The sequence below is a fragment of the Diabrotica virgifera genome, chromosome 5, assembly GCF_917563875.1.
Source record: "Diabrotica virgifera virgifera chromosome 5, PGI_DIABVI_V3a".
Taxonomy (NCBI): Eukaryota; Metazoa; Arthropoda; class Insecta; order Coleoptera; family Chrysomelidae; genus Diabrotica; species Diabrotica virgifera.
Genome location: NC_065447.1, coordinates 3182384 through 3206979, shown reverse-complemented (window position 1 = coordinate 3206979; position 24596 = coordinate 3182384). Strand labels below are relative to the sequence as shown.

General features: G+C 34.0%; 1 protein-coding gene across 4 annotated transcripts in view; it reads right to left on the bottom strand.

Moving 5' to 3' along the window:
• Window positions 1–24596, bottom strand: part of LOC114333392 (formin-binding protein 1-like) — a 272061-nt gene that overhangs the window by 17158 nt on the left and 230307 nt on the right. For 3 of the 4 annotated variants that reach the window (XM_028283268.2, XM_028283262.2, XM_028283284.2), the window contains exons 6-9: window positions 21700–21871; window positions 20471–20698; window positions 3806–3998; window positions 2223–2352 (exon numbers count right to left, since the gene is read on the bottom strand). In XM_028283268.2, coding sequence (XP_028139069.1) covers window positions 2223–2352; window positions 3806–3998; window positions 20471–20698; window positions 21700–21871 — 723 coding nt within the window. The remainder of the gene's footprint in view (window positions 1–2222; window positions 2353–3805; window positions 3999–20470; window positions 20699–21699; window positions 21872–24596) is intronic. The other variant, XM_028283276.2, reaches the window with a different exon arrangement.

Genomic DNA, 24596 nt, shown 5'->3' with positions numbered 1-24596 from the left:
ATTTTGACTTAAAATTTTTCAAAAAACTTCTTCATGAATTATATTTTATTGTTGTGTTGGTTAAAATTATAAACTAAAAAGTTTGTCACTCAACTTTTTTAAGTAAACATGAAACTAACGAAATATGACGACAAAATGTTTAAAAGCTAACAACTCCTTTTTTAATGTGTTTAAATATTTAGGACAAATCCCATAGTTATCTACATACTTCAGAGATTAAACAGTACAATTTTCAAAAGGAAATATTTACAGCGACCAAAGATATAGCGAGGTAAATTTGAAAAATCATCAAAATTGATTTTCGGCATTTTTGTATAAAATTTGATTTTTGAACATGTTCCACCAAATCTAGATAAAAATAAACTTCATATTCGGCTTTAGCGACCTCGAAAACATAAAAATAGACCAAAATTGGTCATTCACCTTAAATTTGATTTTCGTGGTCGGCATAAAGATTGCTGCCGCTCAACTAATATATAGATAGAAATAGTACATTGTTTACCGGGTAGGAAAAGCTTAACATTCCTGGACGACTGTGAAGATTGCTAAGTCGAGGCGCAAGCCGAGACTTAGCAACACAGAGTCCAGGAATGTGGCTTTTCCTACGAGGTAAACATACTATTTTTCCGCAAATCGTTTAAAATTCGACAGATATTGATTGATTTAAAAAAAACGCGATAATTTTATTCCCAAATAAATGGTGCTTTGAAATTCCTAATAAAATTACTTGGGTTACTATGGAAACGTATTGAGGTTGAATTGTCAAACTTGACGCTTATAAATTTAATTGCTGGTGTTCTCGAAAGTAAAATGATAAGTGATGATGAAATTTCCATTCCTGGGACTCCTCCAGAGCTGGTTGAGGCAGTGAATACTGCTTCATTAGAATTATTGCCAAAGAAATCAAGAGAAAAGTACGAAAATGCATACAGACGTTTTATGGATTATTAATAATTTTCTATCATTTATGTAGAACACTAACAACTGTACGGAAATATCATTTCCTTACAGTAAGGAAATGACATTTCCTTACAGTAAGGAAGCCCTGACTTTTTCTTCAAGAAATTTTGACAGGAATGTCAAAATTTCCTGGCGATTTGCGGAAAAGTATTTTTTTTTTATTGTATTCCTATGAGAATTCGAGAATCTGGTCAAGATTGGGGCGCTGTAAAACCTAGATAATAAATACAATTAAACAACTTTATAGCGAAAATTGTTCATTGAAAAATCCTCTACAAAATCACTATGATGTTATTTTATTGTGAAATGAACGGAAAAAAAGTTATAACCTCCAAAAGGAAACTTCTTACAAAATTTTCTCATATTTTTATTTATAACTTTTTTGTTGGTCACTTGACGACAAAAAGTAATAAGATATGAAATTGTAGAAAATTTAATTTTATACATTTTATGTGTTATTAAATTCTCTGTAGGATTGCTAGTTTGGAAGATACAGCGCGAAAACCCTTTGCATCCCTTTTTTCAATATGGCGGCCGGGGGACAAGGGTGGCGACCCCAAAAACTTGAACTTAAGCTTCTACTGAACCCCCCTACACATTAAAAAAATAAAATTGACTCCTCTAACAAATGCAACCTAAATGTAACATTTTAATGGACTAATAAGCATTTCTAGCATCAATTTTAAAAGAGATTTTCAGGTATTTCTTGATCTTTTGAAGATGCTATTTTAAATGTTAGATAGAGTTAGGATGTATTGGATTGAAACCATTGTCTTTTTTAAAGACATTAAAGTCAAAAGTGGAGAACAGTGACTCAGGAACTTTTTGTACCAAGGCACAGATATATCCATATGAAGAGTGAAACGTACGTAAGGGCGTTTATGGTACTCTCTGAACTAGCTGGAAGATGTCTCTTAATTTCGTTTTACAGCGAATTATTTTATATTAGTTTTACCAAGTTTTCGTTAGAATTTGGTCATGATGAATAGACAGGTAGTGAAGTGCAACTTTTAGACTTCCCCGTGTCTTCTTTCATGCATCATTCGTTTGGTTTGCAAGTAATAGCAACTACGAATAGCTGTAACCAGAAATTTGGTCCCATTAGAGGTTTTATTTCTCCGGAAATAAAATTTCGAATTGTTTGTTAAAACAACACTTTATTTTTTAACTACATTTGGTGTCAAAATATTTCGCTGAATCCACTTTTCTGGCCCATTTCAAAACACAAAATTTCCTATAATATATTTCTGATCAAATCTTACCTAGGAGAGTTTGTAAGAGAATTGTTGTGACCCGACTGGATACCCTTGATAGTATCCTCGAGGAAAGCCTGATACCGCGCTAGATCCTGCTGTAGCTTATCCAAACGGTGACTGCACTCATTTAGCTGACCTAAAACAACAAAGAATTATTTTCTCCCAATCATCATATATATCGTTCTTTTTATCTTACTATCTACCTCGCTCTTTCTCTCTATACCTCTCGATTTCTCTTTCCCCACTCTGTCGCTCTCTGCAGTTATGTATATCCCTCGCTTATTTTCTACTTCTTTATATCTCTCGCTCTCTTGATCTCCCTAATATCTGCTTTTCTTTAAATTTCCATATCTGTCGCTCTCTCTCTCTACATCTCCCTATCTAACTCTCCATCATTTTCTCTATCCCTTTCTCACTCTCAATATCTGTATCATTCTCTCTCAATGTCTGTATCATTCTCCACATCTTATTTTCTCTATATATCACTCTCGTCATCATTATTTCTCTTAATATTTCATTATTTTCGTCTCTCCTTCCATATCTCTCTCTATCTTATTTTCTCCCTCTCTGTTCTACCACAAATTCATTCCCTTTCTACCACACTTTCTACATCTGTCTCTCTTGTTTTCTCCCTACTGCTCCTCACCCTTGTTATATTTCTCGTTTTATCAATCCCTCATTATCCGCATAATTATATCCCTTGATTTGTCTTTCGCTCTCTACCTGTCGTTCTCTCTACATCTATTTATCGCACTCTCCATCATATTCTCTCTATAGCACTCCCTCTATTTCTGTCTCACAAACTCTCATGCTACCTCTATACTACATTCTTCCTTTAACTAATTCTGTATTTATCTCTCTATCCCCTTCTTTACATTACTTTCTCTTTCTATATACCATACCGTATCCCCAATTATCGTATCTCAGTAACTTTTCTAATTCTCTACGTGACTCATCCTCACCTCTCTACCTATGGCTCTACCTCCTTTACATTACTTTTTCTTTTTATGTACCATGCCGTATCACTCATTATCGTATCTCAGTAACTTTTTTAGTTATCTACGTGACTCATCCTCACCTCATTCTCTCTATCTCTAATTTTTTATACACACACATTCTCTATCTCTTATATTCTCATCATATCTCATTGTCTTTATTTTTCTCTATTTCCTCTCGATCTTATTATCTCCTTCGCTCTTTCTCTCTATTCCTCTCGATTTCTCTTTATCTCTATATATTTGTTGCTCTCTGTAGTTCTCTATATTACCCCTTATCTGATTCTATATTTTACTCTCACTCCTCTATCACTTTCACTTAAATTCTCTTTATCTACATCACTCTCTCATTCATTCTCTTTGTCTAGAGAACCCTCTCTCTCATACCTGCTCTATCACATTTTTTCTCTTTCCCCTCCTTATTTTTGCTTCTTTCACTTTTTACACTCATTCTTTATCATTTTTTCACTGTTTTACGTCCTTCTTTTTGTCTTTTCTATGTCATTCGCTCTTTTAATTGCCTTTTTTTTTCGGTCTTCTTATTTGCCGGTTTTTCTGTATCTGTATCTCTCTTACTAACGAAATAATACTTACTTTCGACAGTTCTAGGATCTCCCAGCGCCGGATTGGCCTCGTACACGCCCTTCATCTTCATGAGTCCGTCTCTGGTCGCCGTCTCTTGAGCAACTTTATTCTTGAGCTCCTCCACTTTGAGCATCAGCTTTTTCCGCCTTTGGTTGGGAGGTAACTCGCTTAAGTCCTCCTTTCCGTCCGAAATTGCAGCGTTCTAGAAAAACGAGTTATTGAGTACAATCACGATACGATTTTGTACTTTTTAAAACTACTGAAAACGTAAAGGCGGAAATATAGTACGAAAGGATTGCTAATGTTAAAGCAGAGTTGAAAAGAGGTAAGCAGACATGAGTAGCGTGGACAATGCTGTTTTATTGGTACACCGTATGACAAGATTATTTAACTGTTTCCTATAAGGCATGAGAACACACAAGATCTGTTTTTATTGAAGCTAGAGGTCCATTTGAGGCACAACAGTCTCGGAAAGAAGTCTCGAGACTACACTCACTCACCCACCTTTCTATCCTCGCCTTTTACATGTGTTTAAATTTAATCATGGGCATAATATAAATTTTCTATAGTGTCTATGCCACACTCCAAGCGACAAAATATATTTGTCAGTTGGTAACCCTTGATTTCCAGCTTACATGGAAGGAATATTTTTATAATGTCTGTTGTCTATCCGAGTTGATGTTTCTGTCCAAAATTCATTTTATGTCGTTAAGACTGCTTGGGGTGCGTGGTGCTTTTTTTTGCACTTCTTACGGCCGGTTTCACAAAGTAAAGTTAACTTGTGGTTAAGAGATAACCTCAAAATTACCCCAAAATATGCGTTTCAGTTTCATAATTGTTACCCTTCTGGGTATACCCATAAGGGTAACCCACTCCAACCTCTGGTTAAAAATTCTATGAGTTAACCATACTTCGCCGTTGACCTGAAACTAAAACGCATATTTTGACGTAACTTCTGGTTATCTCTTAACCACAAGTTAACTTTACTTTGTGAAACCGGCCGTTATAGTTGATTATTTCATTCACAGGAGATTCTGACCAATAGTCTAGTCGCAACATAGGGGGTCCCGTTGGCACTTTTAGGTCGCTGTGATTTGATGGTGGTATTATAGGTTTTTTGGGTCGCTGAATCCAATGGAAGTGGTCTGGAAGCCCAAACGTGGTGCGTTTAATTGTTATTAACAAATTATGGTAAAATTAGGTGTTTTTCAGGAATTATTAGAAGCCCTGCAAATAAATTGATAGTGTTAAGGTCTTCTCTGGTGTATTTTTGGTCGCTGAATCGAATGCTACTAGTCGCGATTACTCAAAATGTGTTCTTATTTTGTTAATAACAAAATAATTGTTTATTCGCCGAAAAGCTCGAACTGCGCTTATCTACAGCAAGTTTGTAGTCTTTTTCATAGTAGTTTTATACGCTAAATGGATTACCACTAGTCGTGATAGCTTAAACCACGTTCCGACTTTGTTATGAATAAATTATTGCAAAAATAATGGTTTATAGTACGTTTACTCACGGTTTTTGCTCTACATTTTAAAAAACCACCTGGAATGACATGAAATATTAGCATGAACAAACTAACATGTCAAACAAAACAAGTGATATTGTGCCGATGTGTGCTTTTACTCTGGGGGTGAGTTTCACCCCGTTTCGGGGGTGAAAAAAGAAACCTTTAAAATAAGTCCGGAATTGGATAAACTGATTAATTCTAAGCAACTTTTTTTCTATACAGTTTTTTCACCAAGTCAATACTTTTCGAGTTATTTGCGAGTGAATATGTTGATTATTCAACAAAAAAACAAAAATAACTCGAAAAGTGAAAAAACTGTATAGAACAAAAGTTTCTTATAATTAATTAGTTTATCCACTTCCGGACTTATTTTAAAGGTTTCTTTTTTTACACCCGAAAAGGGGTGAAACTTACCCCCAGGGTAAAAGCAGATATCGCCACAATATCACTTGTTTTGTTTGACATGTTAGCTACGTGTATGCCAAATTTCATGTCAATCCAAGTGGTTTTTTAAAATCTAGAGCAAAAAATCGTGAGTGAACGTACTATAAATCGTTATTTTTGCAATAATTTATTAATAACAAAGTCGGAACGTGGTTTAAGCTATCACGACTAGTTGCAATCGATATAGCGTATAAAAATACTATGAAAAAGACTACAAACTTGATGTAGATAGCGCATTTCGAGCTTTTCGGCGAATAAACAATTCTTTTGTTATTAACAAAATAAAAACATATTTTGAGTAATCGCGACTAGTCGTATTCGATTCAGCTACCAAAAATACACCAGAGAAGATCTTAACACTATCAATTTATTTACAGGGCTTCTAATAATTCCTGAAAAACACCGAATTTTACCCTAATTTGTTAATAACCATTAAACGCACCACATTTGGGCTTCTAGACCACTTCTATTGGATTCAGCGACCCAAAAAACCTATATTACCACCATCAAATCGCGGCGAACCAAAAGTGCCCACTAGACTACAATATGTTGCGACTAGACTACAATAGAAAGCTACAGAAATAAAAATTAAAGTGATAATTTTTGATAAAATCCCGTCGTCAAGCATTACGTCAGATGCCCTTCGTTGCTACGCAAAAATGAACATTCAGGGACATAACAATTAATGTTTTACAACTTGTCACAGAGAACACCAAGAAACACGTTTAGCCAATATTCAGGTGAAGATATCAATAAAATATTAGTTAAAATTATTTAAAAAGACAGTTGTTTTGTTCATGAAATAATCTCAGCGAATTACCCTCGATCTCTAAAATTATTATCGACTTGTTTCTCTCGTGCCATTTTGACATAATTTCACTCCCTTTCAAGTCGTGAAATTAAAACTGTCAAAGTGTCACTTGGGAAACAAATCGATAATTTTACAGCTCTCGTGCAATTATTGATAATTTTTCATACCTTTTTTGATAATTTTTTACATTTTTTTTTTATTTTTAACTAATTCTTTTAATAATTATAGTTATCATATTGATCTTCTGTTTCTATTTGCCATTTTCGCTTTATTGGAACTCTATGAAGGAGCAAAGAAAAATATTACCATATTTTGTATACAAAAAAAATCTTGTCATATAATGTAAGTCCAAATAATAGAACAACAAAAATAAAAATAAACAATAAAAAAAAGCATGTAGCAGCTTGAAATGCAGGTCATACCTTTATGGCCATACAGACTTCCGTAAGCTTCTGTACGCATGAAAAGTAAAGAAAAGCCATTTTAGATTGTTTTATCAGCAAAAAGCCTTATTGCAAATTATCTTATATTATGCATGCAGCTACATCAAAGATCATTCACATATCACTCATGCACGTTTTTAATACATTGATAACGATAAATTGTTTCTCATACATTAAAAGAAATATGTATTGGAAAAGAAGTGAGACAAGGTCGTATACTTTCGCCCTCACTGTGACGGAGCTGAATCTGTGTGACTTCCAAAGAGCACGACCTGATGCATAACCGGCTTAAGATAAATATGTTCAATTAGTCTTAAGCTGTATTTTGTAGAATGTAGAAACAATTGTACAAGTAATAAACCAGTGGATTAGTCATTATTAGGTGTGGTGGCATTCAAAAAGCAACTTTCGGTGAAATTAAGTGATTAGAAATAGAAAATTGATAATAGTTAGCATTGGGACTGTAAGTCTAATCGTTGTCAGGATGAAATAACAGTTGTTAGTGATATTACCTAGAGAGTTGCACTTTAAAATTTAGAAATTAGATGCAAAATTTACAAGACTTACATGAACATTCAAAAAAAAAATACAGAAAAAACAAATTAAATAGAAAGGACCAGGCAACACTCCTTATGGAAAAGTGGTCCCGGTCAAATTTGATGAAAGTTTGGTCAATGATACTTCTTGATGTGTAGATTAAAAAAGTCCATGGCACCTGGGTCTGAATAACTACTATTCTCGAGTTACAGCCTTCTGAAGTTATTGGATTCGAGTGCTCGGTTTACGTTAAGTGCACTAATTTACGGTCAAGTGAACGAAAATATTTATTATTAGAAGAAGAGAAACTCATGTTCTTCATACATACTTGCGTGTTGTTATGAATTCGTGGTCAAAAATAGTTGGATCGTATTTTAGTCTTCAGAAAACCTCCGAAAAGTCTTCAGAAAACTAAAGAAGTGCGGTATAAAAGGTGCTGCTAGATCGATATAAGCATTATCATGTTTTCATGAATGCTTCTCAGTTATGGAATACCAGCAAAACTACAGTTGCGCCTTATCTTTAGAAAACTACTGAACAGTAGCGGATCTAGGGGGATGGGGGTAATTCCACTCGTAACATGTTCCAGAATAATTAAAGAAAAAATTGTTGAAACATAAAAAATACATTAGTTGACATGAAACTTGTGCCGCATATCAGATATAAGACAGGTAGAGAACATGGACTTGATTTCAATACACAAAAAAACAAAGTAAATGGTAGTTTGTAAATGCTAAATATTAATTACAATTGTCTATGGAAAAATCGGGTTTAAATCATCTTCGACTATTCGTATGTTAACATTTTGCTGATTTCGGTTAGATGCATCATAATATATGTCGTGTTAACTAACGACCTATCAGGATACTTAATATTAGGTTGATGTCTTGCAAAGCTTAAAAACCATAAAACACTGGTGATATGAGCACAAGTACCTACAGTTCTCGCACCAGATTGACAGGTACAGTAGTACCCGTTAATCGGTTCTTCTACAGGCTCATCTTCATCATTATCTTCATCAACCGTATAGGAAATGAATACTTGGTGTTTTGTAGCTTGCCGAAACCTAGAAAATATTCGAACTCTTATGAATCCCGGTTCATTCATATTCTCATCAATTTGAAACTCTTCGTCATTTTCTCTTATTATTTTATCTTGTATGTAAGATGGTGCCAGTTTAATTTGATATATCCCAATCGTAAGATCTTTTAGGTAGTCTAAGTCGAAAACAGGAAAGTTAGCAAAATCATGATTATGAAGCCTTTTCCATTGACCATTTCTTTTATATGATTACCTATACCTAAGTATGAATATTATAGTTGTTATAAAAATAACCCTATAAAATTATTCTCCATAATATTTTGTATTAAAAAGCTCATCATCATTGGCTGTAGAACCCCTGGTAGACCTCGGTCTGTTCGAGAATCAGCTTCCATTCCATTCTATCCTCCGCCTTGGTTTTCCAATTTCGTACTCTTAACACCCGTAACTCATCTTCTCTGGTCCTTAAATCGTACTCTGGGCCATGGGCGCCCATACCCATGGGCAGGGGGGGCCGTGACCCCCTGGCTTTTCGGGTGCTTTGAATTAATATGGTTATTCAAAGTATACAAAATATAATGTGCAACATCTTCACGTTTGCCACCCCCCTAAAAAATTTTATATGGGCGCCCGTGCTCTGGGCTTACGTCTTTTCGTCACACTATCCGCTCTTTGGTTATAAATGTGTTTTAATGGCTCCATCTCGTTCATTTTCGTTAAATAAAGTAATTTCATTAATTCTGGAACATGTTACCGGTGGAATTACCCCTATCCCCCTAGATCCGCCACTGTTCAGTAGTTTTCTCAAGATAAAGCCGAACTGCAGTTTTGCTGGTATTGCTTAACTGAGAAGCATTCATGAAAACATGATAATGCTTATATCGATCTAGCAGCACATTTTATACCGCACTTCTTTAGTTTTCTGAAGACTTTTCGGAGGTTTTCTGAAGACTAAAATACGATCCAACTATTTTTGACCACAAATTCATATACAACACGCAGGTATGTATGAAGAACATGAGTTTCTCTTCTTCTAATAATAAATATTTTCGTTCACTTGACCGTAAATTAGTGCACTTAACGTAAACCGAGCACCCGAATCCAATAACTTCAGAAGGCTGTAACTCGAGAATAGTAGTTATTCAGACCCATGGACTTTTTTAATCTACACATCAAGAAGTATCAGTGACCAAACTTTCATCAAATTTGACCGGGACCACTTTTCCATAAGGAGTGTTGCCTGGTCCTTTGTGATACAAATTTTTTTATGTTTAAATGACTTTTTGCAAAGGGTTTGGAAAAAATTAATTTAGAAATCAACAATAAAACATATACGTAAAAGTGTTCTAAAACAAAACTGGTTTTTAATTCAATTTAATAGTAATCTACATATTTCCGGAACATACAAACAAACATAAACATTTTAGAGTGACTTTTTACAGCCTTACCATGCAATTTTTTAATGAACTTACTCTATGAAAGCCTGACTATTATAATTATCTAAATTTATAATTAAATCATAAAAATGGTCAAACAAATGTGTTTTTACATACGACGATGAATATATACACAAGTTAGTTGATACACCAGTCGCATGCTCAGGCAAAGATCCAAAAATTACTTACTACAAAGTATAAGGGTAAATGCCCATCACAAAACGCAGACCACCAAGATAGAATTGAAAAGAAAATAAAAATATAAGGTTAGGTGAGGTTAGGATGTGCACAGTTGTCTTTAAGACGATTTTTATTGTGCCGCGATGACATTTGAACGAGAAACATGAAGAGAACTAACAGTACAATAAAATGATTATTTAAAAAATCGTCTTAAAGATCATAATTTACCACAAGTATGGTAAATAACTGAGGAAATAAAGGTAAATATAGTCACTAACGCAAAAGAATTATTTGCTAGCTATTATTGCGTCTAAAAATTGTGCAATTTTATATAATTAGACGTCCAACGTGGGCCTTTCCAGCGGCAAGTTAACTTATCTACTCGCTAACATATCTTACTGTTTCGCTGCTAGTGATAAGACAGTAGCGAAGTGTGACACCTATGATAAACGGAAGTCCCAACACTATTATCTTGTCAAGTAGTTTTGAATTTCTGTTTAAAATATGTTAAGCAGAACATCATAATTACCAAAAAAGAGGCTTCTTCTTTCCGTGCTTCTCCTATCGGAGATTACATATATCATCAGGGCTATTCTAACTTTGTTTACAGCTGTTCTAAACAGGGCCGTAAGTACGATGTTGGGGGCCCCGGGGCAAACGTGATCTGGGGGCCCCCTAACGGTGGATCTCGGGGGATTTACCCCTAGCGAAAGGTGGGAGAGTAAACCCCCCATCTCTCATCTGGAAAACGTTTTACGAAGTTGATTCCTTCGTTTTTAAAGTCTTGTTCGTTTGCATTCAAAATCAAATCAGGTTGAACAATTCGGTACGTATCTAACACTGCTTTCGTTCCTTGAAAGTGAGTGTCTAGCTGATGGCATAATGTGTCATTAAGTAAATCACGGTTTCTCTGAGGGATGACTTGGGATCTTGAGGTCTTTCATCTTCGCACAGTTCATCGAAATATTTTTTCATCTTCTGCATTATTTTTGGAGCGAACTTTATTGGTATTCCCCAACGTTGACACATATTTGAAGCCTCTTCAAAGAAGGTTTCAAATTGTCCTCTCATTTCAGTTAGGTTTAGAGGCTCTCTTCAAGTAAAGTGTAAGCTGTTAAAAGGTGCAAAAATTCTGACTGCACTGTTTTCGAGATTATGTTGAGGATTTCAAGGATTTTATTTTGCACAACTAGTAACAAAACAAATTTCTAGTTTCTTTTTCAGTTGTGCTGCTTCGTCTCTTTCACTTTTGTTATTTGTCAGAGCTAGACTTGAAAGGCACTTCGAAACATCGCAAAATCTGTTTCAATGCATTGACTACATCAAATCTTCCAGCCCAGCGTGTTGAATTGAGAGGTTTGAGAGTCTTCCGAGACTTTCGAGGAACACCTTTCAGACTGGTATGGGGAATTCAGTGTCTCCCTATGAACGATACTGTTCGTTGAGAGTTGGAAAAATATGAAGATATAAAGGTTTATTTAGAGAAAATGCAGGGAAGGGTAAACCAGATTACTGAGGAGATACACAAAATTGAAAAGGTGGAAGAAAAATTCGAGAATGCGTTAAAATTCGATATGGAAAAAGTGGAAGAAAAATTGAAGGAGATAGGAAGATATCAAAAAAGAGGAGACCGTCGGGAAGCAATTATTATACCGGGTGGTGAATTGGAAAGCGGGCCATAGGAAACTCAATGTAAAATTCTAAACTGTTGAATTCCTGCTTCCCTAATTATTTTACATCAAAAGTCATAAGAAACTATTTGTAGAGAATTGAAATCTGTATTGAAAACAACTGTTAATATTGTTCTACGAACAATAATTATTCAAAATTTTGTAAAAATATAATACATTTTTCAGAGTAATACGCCAAAGTTAGGCCACACGCAATACCATAATGTGTATAAGGTTGCATTTGTTAACAATAAATTTATTATATTAACAATTTGAACTGTCAATTTTTTTATTTATTTTATCACTTATTGTTTAAAACACAATAAAGTTGATAAGATACCCTTAGTTAAGGAGAAGTATTAATAATAAAGATATCTTCTTCAGTCAATAATGTGCTCACTGTCAGTTAAATAGTAACGTGTGGCCTAACATGCCCACACATACCTACTGCGGTAAATACATTATACTTTTTCAAAATTTTGGAATGTGTTTAAATCGTAGAACAATTGTAACTTCTGTTTCTAATACAGATTTCAATCCTCTACAAATAACTTCTCATGACTTTTGATGTAACATAATTAGGGAAGCAGAAATTCAACAGTATAGAATTTTACATTGAGTATCCTATGGCCCGTTTTCCGATTCACCACCCTGTATACAGCTCTAATGAGATCAGAATCCACGGTTATTAGACTTTATTACGGTTGTCTTGTTCGACGGTGGTGGGGAGACTTATATTTTTGACTTTACGTCACAAGAGTTTACATTCCCATATTTTTAAATTATTTTCGATCATTGAATGTGTGTTATTGTGTATATATGTGTATTATTTGTGTTATTATGAAATAATTAGACAAATAGTACACATTTTATCTTATACCGGGTGGTGAATCGTAAAAAGGGCCATAGGAAACTCAATGTAAAATTCTGAATTGTTGAATTCCTGCTTCCCTAATTATTTTACATCAAAAGTCATGAGAGAATATTTGTAGAGAATTAAAATCTGTATTAAAATCAAAAGTTAAAATTGTTCTACGATTTAAATGCATTCCAAAATTTTGAAAAATATGATACATTTGCCACAATAGGTATGCGTGTAAAAGTAAGGCCACATGTTACTATTTAACTGACAGTGCTCACACCATTGACTGAATAAAAAAATCTTTATTATTAATCCTTTCTCCGCAACTGAGGGTATCTTATCAACTGTATTGTTTTTAAACAATAGATGATAAAATAAAAATATTGACAGTTCAAAAATGTGAACATTATTGCATTGTGTGTGGTCTAAGTTTGGGCTGAAAACTAAAATGTATTACAATTTTACAAAATTTTGCAATATGTTTAATTACATAGACCAATTTTAACAGTTATGTCCAATACAGGTTTCAATCCTCTACAAATAGTTTATAATGTCTTTTGATGTACAATAATTATTAGGGAAGCTGGAATTCAACAGTTCAGAATTTTACATTGAGTTAATGCAAAATTTTGACGCATGTCAAAATTCTCAATGTGTTTTAATTGTATTCATTTTTTTCGAATCCTGAGAAAACTAATAAATATTTTTGAAAAATTTAAACTCAGAATGAAAGACTACATTATTACTGAGGGCTGAAAGTCCCTGAAAACTTCTATAATGTTTATTTTAATAAGTTACAGGGCTGAAAATAAAAGAGAAGTGTGATATTTAATTTCAAATATTTCATTCAAAAGAAACTTTTTATTTATTCTAAGGGGCTTTCCGCCCTCGGTAATAATGTAATCTTGCATCCTGCGTTTAAATTTTTCTAAAATACTTGGTTTTCTCAGGATTTGAAAAAAATCATATTACGATTCAAATGACAGTAAACTCTCGTGACGTAATCTCACACTTAATGTTCATTGGTTAGTCGATTTAGGCAACCGTAGTAATGTCTAAGAACCGTGATCAGAATCCAATTTGGCGAGGATATTAGAAACGACATCTGGTACCATTCATTAATATCTTAAAAAACAAATTACAACATAATATGCAGAACTTCGAAGATTGCAAAGAAATTATATAAAGCCATCTAAAAGACGGAGCTGCTTTGTGTTTTGAAAACAAAGAAAATGAGGTGACTTCATGGAGAGATTTTGAGACAAATTTTTTTTTTATAATGGTGCAGGTGAAACAGGAATCGCATTGAAGTTGTTAGAATGAATAGGCCATGTACTTATTACAACCAAACAACTTGAAGTAAAACTTGTCTGAAAGTACTTTGACGGTTTATTTGACCTCTTTAAAATCTATGCACGGCCAACCAAACGGGAGCCCCCTTGGTTCTGCGGACCGGATTCTTTCGTCCTTCTACTTTTTCTGCATTGTATTTTGGTCACTGCATTAGATGGTCCAAGTATTCCAATTTTATCTTTATGATAAGTACTACTCCCGGCCTTTTGTCCATTCGCCGTAATACTTCTTCATTTCTGACTCAGTCAACCCAACTTATTCGTAATATGTATGGATAGCACCACATTTCGAAACTCGCAATAATTTTTATATTGCTCTGTTTGAGAATCCTTACATGATATAAACTTAAATATTATAAATATAGGCCCTGGCCTACAAATAAACAATTATAGTCTTGCTAAATATTTATCGGCACACACGACGATCTAATTAAAAAAAGTAAACATCACTAATTAATTATTAATAGTGTTTTGCTATTAAATTCAAACACTCAAAATATCGGCCAATGATAAAAATGAATTTGTTATATAAACACATAATTATTTATTTAATTTTAATTGACAACTTCCTACAAAATATTGAAAATAAGACAAAAAAAAATAATCAAACCGATATGAAATGTGACCTATATGTTATAATGACAATTTTTGAATGATACTAAGTATAAAAGATTGGTAAATAGTTTGCCTGCTTTTATAAATAGACAATAATTTAGAATTGTAATTGTAATTATTTTGCTTTTTTCTATTCTTCTTCTTCTTCTTTTGGCATCATAACTCCCTGGAGGGTCTTTGGCTGTCTGGCTACGTCCTTCCATTCAGACTTTCCATCCTTTCTTGTGCTCTTCTCCTCCATTGTCTTACATTCATAGTTTTCGTCTTCTATGTCATCCAACCATCTCGTTCTGGGACTTACTTTTTTTTGGTCTTCCTATCAACATCCATTGTAATATTTTCTTTATTGATTTTGTATCTTCTTGTCTCTAAACATGTCTCAGCCATGACAGCCACTGGCTTTTAACAAATCTTACAATATTGTTTCCTTCATTTAATTTATTAATCTCGGCATTTCTCGGCATGTACCGTCTTCTTCTTGCACCGGGCCGTATATTTTTCTCAGTATATTTCTCTCGAATGCCTAGATAGACCAGGGCGCATCTGTAAAAATATTAGTATGTACATTTGGACGTTGAGAGGTGACTCAAATTTTTTTGCAGAAATTGCTTGAAAATAATTCATATAATAATATTTGAGTTATCCTCCCTCTCAAAAAGGTCCGGAATATTGTTTAAATAATCAAAATGTCAAAAAATGAAGGAAAAATTCGATTTTTTTCTTCGTTTTTTGATTATAACTTTAAGAGTATTCATTTCCGAGAAAAGTTGTATTGACATAAAAGTGTTTAATTAAATTTCCTACAATATAGAGTTAGTTGAAAGTTTAAAAAATAGTCACTCTTGTTGCAAAATAGCAATAATTGGGAAAAAACTATACAAAAACAAGTATTCGCATTTTACGTTTTTCAACCATTTATGCTAAACTTAGGACCTTCAAATTTCACCCAGAAAAACTATATGATACAGTTAAACAATACTGTAAATTTCATTAAGATCGGTTCAATAGATTTTGCAAAATAAATTTTGCAATCCAGCTTTCGCAAAAAAAATTCATTTTTTCAAACTGTTACAGGACTGAAAATAAAGCAGATAGCAAGTTGAAAATTTTTTTGATTATAGAAATGTACTGTACCTTTCATTTGCAATTTGCAAAACTAAAATCGATGAACCACCACGGCGTCAGGAATTTTTTTAAATAAACATTAATTATTGGTGTTGCGCGCAGGACACCGGATAGTTTGCTCTGATTGGGCATTCCACTGACCTTTGATAATTATTGATACATTTTAATTTTTATTACATTTCGATATAAATAAATAAATTTGTTTATTGCAAAATAAAAACACATACTCTATCCTTTGAAATAACACTTTTTTTAGCAAAAACTTTGTTTGTTCATATATTTTAACTTGAGAATAAAAGTTTATTATTTTTAAACACATACAATTGTTTAAACAATATTTCACAAACAACAATAAAGTTAGTTTGATTTTTGTGGAATTAAAATATTAAAATAAAACAAAATATAGAGTAAGAAAATAATATATTAGATGAAGATTGGAAGAAATTTTGGTGGAAATCAACTTCATGTGAATCGAACACCGCTGTCCTGCGCGTAGCACCAATAATTAATGTTTATTTAAAAAAATTCCTGACGCCGTGGTAGTTAATCGATTTTAATTTTGCAAATTGTAAATGAAAGGTACAGTACACTTCTATACGCAAAAAAAATTTCAACTTGCTATCTGCTTTATTTTCAGTCCTGTAATATTTTGAAAAAATGAATTGTTTTGCGAAAGCTGGATTGCAAAATTTATTTTGCAAGATCTATTGAACCGATCTTAATGACATTTACAGTATTGTTTTACTGTATCATAAAGTTTTTCTGGGTGAAATATGAAGGTCATAAGTTTAGCATAAATGGTTGAAAAACGTAAAATGCGAATACTTGTTTTTGTATGGTTTTTTTCGCAATTATTGCTATTTTGCAACAATGGTGACTATTTCTTTAACTTTTAACTAATTCTATATTGTAGGAAATTTAATTACGCAACTTTTATGTCAGTACATCTTTTCTGGGAAATGAATACTTTTAAAGTTATAATCAAAAAACGGAGAAAAAAATCGAATTTTTCCTTCATTTTTTGACATTTTAATTATTTAAACAATGTTCCGGACCTTTTTGAGAGGGAGGATAACTCAAATATTATTATTTGAGTTATTTTCAAGCAATTTCTGCAAAAAAATTTGAGTCACCTCTCAACGTCCATCTCAAAACAGATGGGCCCTGGACTAAGAACTGCAGATTCCTTTATTATTGTTTTTAATCGTTTCCATATCTCTTCTGCAATATCTTCATCTCTGGTTGAGTTAAGTTTTATTTGAGAGCATTTTGGCATTTTTATTTATTTGTTGGGTTTTTGAATATTTCAAAATTCCATTTTTTAATTAAACTAGTTGGTCCTTTTGCCACTGTGGCGATTTTTTTCCGCAATTTTGCCTCCACAATTTTAGTGGAGCCTCTCATTTTGCCATGTTAGCTCTTAAATGAATTAAGACGTTTTTTAAGCTATTTTGTGCTGTAATCTTGTAGATGCCATTTCATACCTTTCTGTTAACAGATTTCGTTAGTTTAGTAATGCACAACTACTGCTTTATAGACCAGGGTAATAAGCTGGAAATAGACCATGTTGGGGACACTCAAAGATACAGGTAGCTGACTACTTTTTTAGTTATTGTAGACCTATAGGAAGAAAATCTACCTGTTTCCTGCCTAAAGTTCGCGTCCGTTTTTTAATGATTAACAATTTAGAACAAAAATCGCGATTTTTTCGATTTTTTGCACCTCATTCAAAAGCTAAACAATTAACATAAAACTACAAAATTTAATTTTTTAGAACATTGAAAAACTTTCAAAATGCCGATTTTTGAAAGTTAAAAAGGTAATTTGTTGCTACGCAAAATGCAAAATAAGTGAAAATCATTATTTGTTAATAACTTTTACTAAAACTACTTTAGGATTTCACCCAAAGTTGTGTATATTGGGGTACTTTAACAAACCCTTAAAATTTGAGACCGATCCATTAATTAGTTTAAAAGTTATTCTATTTGTTTATCCCAGAGACCTTTATTTCGCAATAACATAAGACAGAAAATAATGAAGATAAGGCAATTCTGCGTATGTCAAATGAAAGTAGAAAAGTGATACTATCAAAATGTACTAAAAAAAGATAAAAAATTATCTAATATGGTCAAAAATAATAATGCCAAATTTTTGAAATTCTGTAGTTTATAAACATTTAGAACAACTGAATATATTTTGATCTTTCTTTTTTTAATTTTTATGTAATTTTTCTGTACATTAAAAATATGTAATTTGTCTATTTGCAATTTGACATTTATTAATTAATAAACAATCTAATTTGTTTAAACAATTTTTGAATAAATAATTTTTCCCCAAAAATCCATGTTTTTAATCAGACTATCATTATTAATCATAGAAAAAGTTAAGTTATACTTTAATAAATAAATTATCTTCAATAAATAATTATCTAATAAAGATAATTTATTTATTAAAGTGAACTTTAACGTTTTGTATGATCATTAATGATACTATGATTAAAAAAATAGATTTTTGTAAAAAAATATTTTTTCAATAATTGTTTAAACAAATTAGACAGATTATTAATTAATAAATTTATAAACAAACTGCATATTTGTAATGTACGTAGAAATTACATACAAATTAAAAAAAGAAAGATGAAAATCCATTGAGTTGATCCGGAGATACAGAAAATTGTATTAGTTTGAAATTGCTTTTTCGGTATTTTAACTCGGTGGATTCGTAGGTTCCCCTAGTAACCGTTTGAACTACAATTTTGAAAAATCGTAGAGGGTGCTGTGAAGATACGAGGGTCGTTTTTTTTCAACCTCCGTTTGTCCATAAAAAATTCCCGTGAAGCGTTTCTCCATTGCGGTGCACAGTGGGCGACAGCGCATCTCCCCCGCTACACACTACATTAATCCCGACTTCCAGGCATCAGTCTGTACTGTGCTACACACGAAACAACATGGCCGCGACAATTAGTTCTCCCGCCAAGTGTGAATTACGCGCTGTCATTTGACACATCAAGGATGTGTCAAATGAAACTTGTGGAAATTCCATTGCCAACGATGTTAAAGTGAAGCGACGGTTGTTTCTCACCGCTTCATCAACACGTTGAACAAGCTCATCTGTAACGACAGAATTGCGACCTTGACCCCCTTCGTCATGCACATCATTTCGTCCTACTTTGAGTTTTCGGCACCATTCACGCACAACTCCATCACTCATAAACCCTTCTCCGTACACTTGACACATCCTTCGATGAATTGCAGCTGCACTATTGCCTTCTGCCTGCAAAAAGCGAATGACAGCGCGTAATTCACACTTGGCGGGAGAACTAATTGTCGCGGCCATGTTGTTTCGTGTGTAGCACAGTACAGACTGATGCCTGGAAGTCGGGATTAATGTAGAGTGTAGCGGGGGAGATGCGCTGTCGCCCACTGCGCACCGCAATGGCGAAACGCTTCACCGGAATTTTTTATGGACAAACGGAGGTTGAAAAAAAAAACGACCCTCGTACAATGTTTATGCAATTTTTTTAACAAAAAATACAAATCCCATTATTTAAAACGGCACCAATGAAATTCCTTAATTATTATAAACAAATTAGCTGTGAATTAAAAAAAAACAATGGCTAACTTTGTCCCTAATGAACCCAGGATAAATTTTTTTATATGAAAATTCGTGTTAAAATACCAGCTTTCCGAATAAATAAAAAGATTGTTCCTACGGACAATATTTTTGTCAAGTTATTCTAAATGTTTGTAAACTACATAATTTCAAAAATTTGGCATTAGGATTTTTGATTATATTGATTAATTTTTTCATCTTTTTAATACATTTTGATACTATCAGTCTTCTACTTTCGTTTGGCATACTCAGAATTGCCGAATGTTTATTATTTTCTGTCTTATGTTATGGCAAAATAAATGTCTCTGGGATAAACAAATAGAATAACTTTTAAACTAATTAACGGATCGGTCTCAAATTTTAAGGGTTTGTTATGTACCAAAATAACCAACTTTGGGTGAAACCCTAAAATTCTAAGTTAAATTTAGTAAAAGTTATTAACAAATATCGATTTTCATTTATTTTGCAATTTGTGAAGCAACAAATTAACTTTTTACCTTTCAAAAATCGGTACTTTGCAGGTTTTTCAATGTTCTAAAAAATTTAATTTTGTAGTTTTATGTCAATTGTTTAGCTTTTGAATAGGGTGCAAAAAAAAATCGAAAAAATCGCGATTTTTGCAATAAATTGTTAATAATTAAAAAACGGACGCGAACTCTAGGCAGGAAACAGGTAGGTTTTCTTCCTATTGGTCTACAACAACTAAAAAAGTAGTCAGCTACCTGGATCTTTGAGTGTCCTGAGAAAATCCTTATTACCCTGGACTATTATGCTCATTAGGTATTTCCTATATTAGAATTTGAAATGAGTTAAAAAATACTTATTTCCTAAACACTACTTATCAACCCATCATCTAACCCCTAACAATTTGATAACTACAAAAACCCTCACTATCTGTTTAATTCATATCATCAAAAAGATTTCTATTTTCTACATAAACCTCCTAACTATAGATCGAAACACATGGAAAACTATGAGGGAGATCTATGTCCAGCAGTGGACAAGCAAATATTGAATGACGATAAACCTACTCACCCCTCGACTGCCGAATATGTGGAAGATTCCGGTCCGTTTCTTCATCGCCTTATTGGTTATCGTCCCCTTCACCGTGTAACTTCCTTCTTTAACTTTACCACTAGCTGGAATATTGTTTATGTTATTAGCACTACCGGAATCACTACCCCCCTTCGACAAATCTTCGAACGGGAAATCCTCGGGAGGTTGAAAACCTGATTTGAATTTTTCTATCACTAACATTGTATCCTGGAAAAAGTAAATGAGGCAAAATCAGAATATTTTTATTTTTTATGAAAGAATAAACTAAAGATGTGGCATTATAATTTTCTAGTCTTTAAAACTTTTGCTTAGTGCTGTCCTCAATCACATTATTTCTTTAGTTTTTATATCTCACATTATCTTATCTTAACTACATAGTTCTTCGCCGAGATGGCACACGACGTTAATTAAGTTTTTGAGTAGTGAAAAAACCCACAAATTGTGGTAAGCTTAAACATTCTTTTTTAATTAATTTAAACATGATTTTCGAAGATTTTTCTTTTCTATTCTCTACTGCCTTTTCCTGCCTACGAGGAAAGGACTTCAACCTTCTAGTTCAATATCCTCTTGAGATTCCCTATCTAACCTTTTTCGTTATGAGGCGTAGGCAATGCCCTTCAATTCATCACTGTTGTTTTTTTATAGCCAATTAAAGACATAGTATTTATTAATAAGTATTTTGTATTCGAATTAAAGAAAACAATTCATTTAATATTCAGTGAGCATCTTTGCATTTTCTGTGAATTTGAGCACCTTTTTTATCACAAGCATGTTACATTATTTTTTGTACCTAATAAATGATAAAAGGGTCCTGAAAAGCTAATGGTAACAGGTTGTAGTCTTTTTTCGTCAATTTTGGGAATGTTAAGCATTGATTTAATTTACGTTTTGATTAACCACATATTTTGCTTTAATCAAGGACTGCAACCTAGTTAGTAATAAGATCTGGCGACAGGTTCAGTCGATTCGAGGTGAATATTTTGATGTTCAGGTGTCGTTTTCTGTCTAAGATTCCGAAATATCTATCTCGTTCTGTGGCCATAAGAAAATGTTTTATCCCCACCATAACTACAACACAAGCACCTTTTAAAAAAAGCCTTGGTAAGTCATACTGCACCTGTCACGACACGTGTCTCTTGTCATCTGTCATATGTCGGTCGCTATAGCTACACTTGCAATTAATTATTGACAATTGACATTATACTTACTTCTTTTTCGTTAATTATATCGGCAGCCTTAAGGATACCGTCTAAACACTTATTAATAATAGGAAAGACATTTCTTTCGATGTCCACTGACGCGCGAAAGAAATTCTTTATGTTCTTTATCCTTTTCTCGTCTAATTCTTGGAGTTGCCTAAAAACTTCTGGTAATCCAGACCTAAAATAAAAAAAGTCATGGTAGTTAACTTATCACATTGTATTGAATCCGCCGCCATACAGGAATTATGTACACAAGCTATTATGACTAAATATAAATGCCCAGAAGACGAAATATGTGTTGTACTACGTTAAGCAACCGGACATCTAGAACAGGGGTCACCAATTATGTTCCCTGAGGGTCCGTTTCGCAAACCTATGACACTTGCGGGTCCGGATTGAATGCTATCTGCGTCTGGTGGTTCCGATTAGGTTTATTTGCGGATTCTTGTTAAAAAATATCCCCTTTAAACAAATCAGAAGGGTGCCGTGCAAAATTTTTGGGCAGAAGTTGTTTAACATTTTTTTAACAAATTTAAAACATCACCTTTTTGACCCCAAAAATATGTTTTTAGCATTTTTGGGCTAAACAAAAAATATTTTCTGTCATTTTTCTCAAACGTTGATAGATTTCGAGTTTTAAGCAATTTAAAATTTGAAAATGCGAAAATATTCTTTTTCGAAGCTTGAAAACTTATGTGCAACTGGGCGCCACACTATACGGTGCATAACGCACTATATGATTGGCGTATTAATTAGCACATTGGCAATAATTAACTGAATAAATAAATGTATATACACCGTTCTTAGGCGTCAACGCCCTTCGGTAGGGATCTATGGGGGAGTATCACCGAGCCGCAAGCCCTTATCCCTTGCCGTACTGCTCCCTCATAGGTCGATCAGATGCCCGCATATTCCAGTCTAAGCGCCAGATTCATATTTAGAATTTTATACTGACGCGTTAGCCTTTTTGTTTTTTCCGATGGCCTGGCTTGGGCTTGAACTCTCGTACCTCATAGCGAAGTGAAGTGCGGGTCAGCCGCTAGTCGCACTGAGCTATTCGATCGACTCGAATAAATAAATAAATTATTTAAAAAAAAACTGTCAATAATATATTATAAAATTTTAATAAATTTTCGCATAAGTATTTGTATAATATTATAATTTCGCATAAATTTCTGTTTGTGATCTGTGATGTTGGCAGGATATTGTTTTTGTTTTTCGTTCGTCTGCCGCCAAATTTTTGCTAGTTCATTTAGCGTTACCCAGGGTGCACCACATGGAGGCGAACTAGCATTACACCCCTGACACAACTGACTAGAGATCTCGGACCGTGTATCCGAGTCTGTCACCTTAACATCGAGGGCATAAGCCAGGCAAAATGCCAAGTGTTGCAAAAAATCCTACACGATAACGACATTGACCTGGTTGCCATACAAGAGACCCATACTGAAGACAAAGTCCAGCTTGATTTAAGGGGAAAGATACCTGGCTACGATTTACTGAGACCCACCTATGATAAACATTACGGCGTCGCAACCTACATTCGCTGCAATATAGAAAATGGTTTCCTACTTTCTGCTTCCAATGAAAATAATATACATGAAGTAGTCACCAAGATTGGAGATATTACCGTAGTTAACATATACAAACCTCCAGCCACTACATGGAACCCAGAAGTGCTAAAGACTCATCCACATCCTACTATATACATCGGCGACTTCAACAGCCACCACGAAATGTGGAAGTACACCACGAATGATGAAAATGGGGAGGCACTAGTAGAATGGTCCGAAGAGCAAAACACATACCTAGTTTTTGATGCCAAAGACAGAGGAACATTTAAATCAGCTGCATGGAGAAAAGAATATAACCCAGACCTATGTTTTGTCTCAAAAGATACCAATGACAGACCACTAACAACTGCGAGAAGTGTCCTTGCAGACTTCCCACATACTCAACATCGTCCGGTGCTTATCACCATCGGAATATCAATTCCAATAATTAGATCATATCCTCGACCCAGGTGGAATCTTAGAAAAGCAAACTGGAAGAAGTTCTCTGAACAACTAGACCGGACCTTGAGCTGGGTCCCTCCAACCAGCAAACATTATGAGAGGTTTGTGGGCGCAGTAATAAGCACTGCCAAGAAAACCATCCCTAGGGGGTATCGCAAAGAATATGTGCCTGGATGGACTGAAACATGTGAAGACTTATACACGAAGTTTCTCGAAAGTGGTGACCGAGAAATAGCCGATGAGCTTTTACACAACATCGATACAGCTAGACGCCAAAAATGGATAAAGACTGTCGAAAACCTTGACTTCAAAAAATCAAGCCGGCAGGCATGGTCCTTGTTGCGGAAAATTGGAGGAGCTAACCAGCTGGAATCCAGAGAGTCTAAAATGTCTCCTAACAAGGTTGCCTCCCATATAGTATCTCTATCCAGAGCTCCACGAGATCGAACACATACTACCAACGTGAAAAGAGACTTAAGGGCATTAAAACAAATGAACAGAACGAACTCCGAATATTCAGCAAGAATACTTATTTCTGAAATCACACATGCGCTGAAAGAAATGAAATCAGGTAAAGCACCTGGCTTTGATGGTACGCATCCAGAGTTCTTGATACACAGTGGTGCATACACGAAACAGTGGCTTGCAATGTTCTTTAATGATATACTTCAGTCAGGTAACATTCCTTTCTCACTTAAGCGAACAAAGATAATTGCAATTCCGAAACCGGGCAAATCAAACGATAAGCCAGAAAACTACCGCCCCATAGCTCTACTCAGCATGGTATATAAACTATTAGAAAAGCTTCTCCTCAACAGAATTAGTCACAGGATACTAGAAAATGTCCCCATTGAACAAGCTGGCTTCCGCCCTCATCGAAGCTGTACG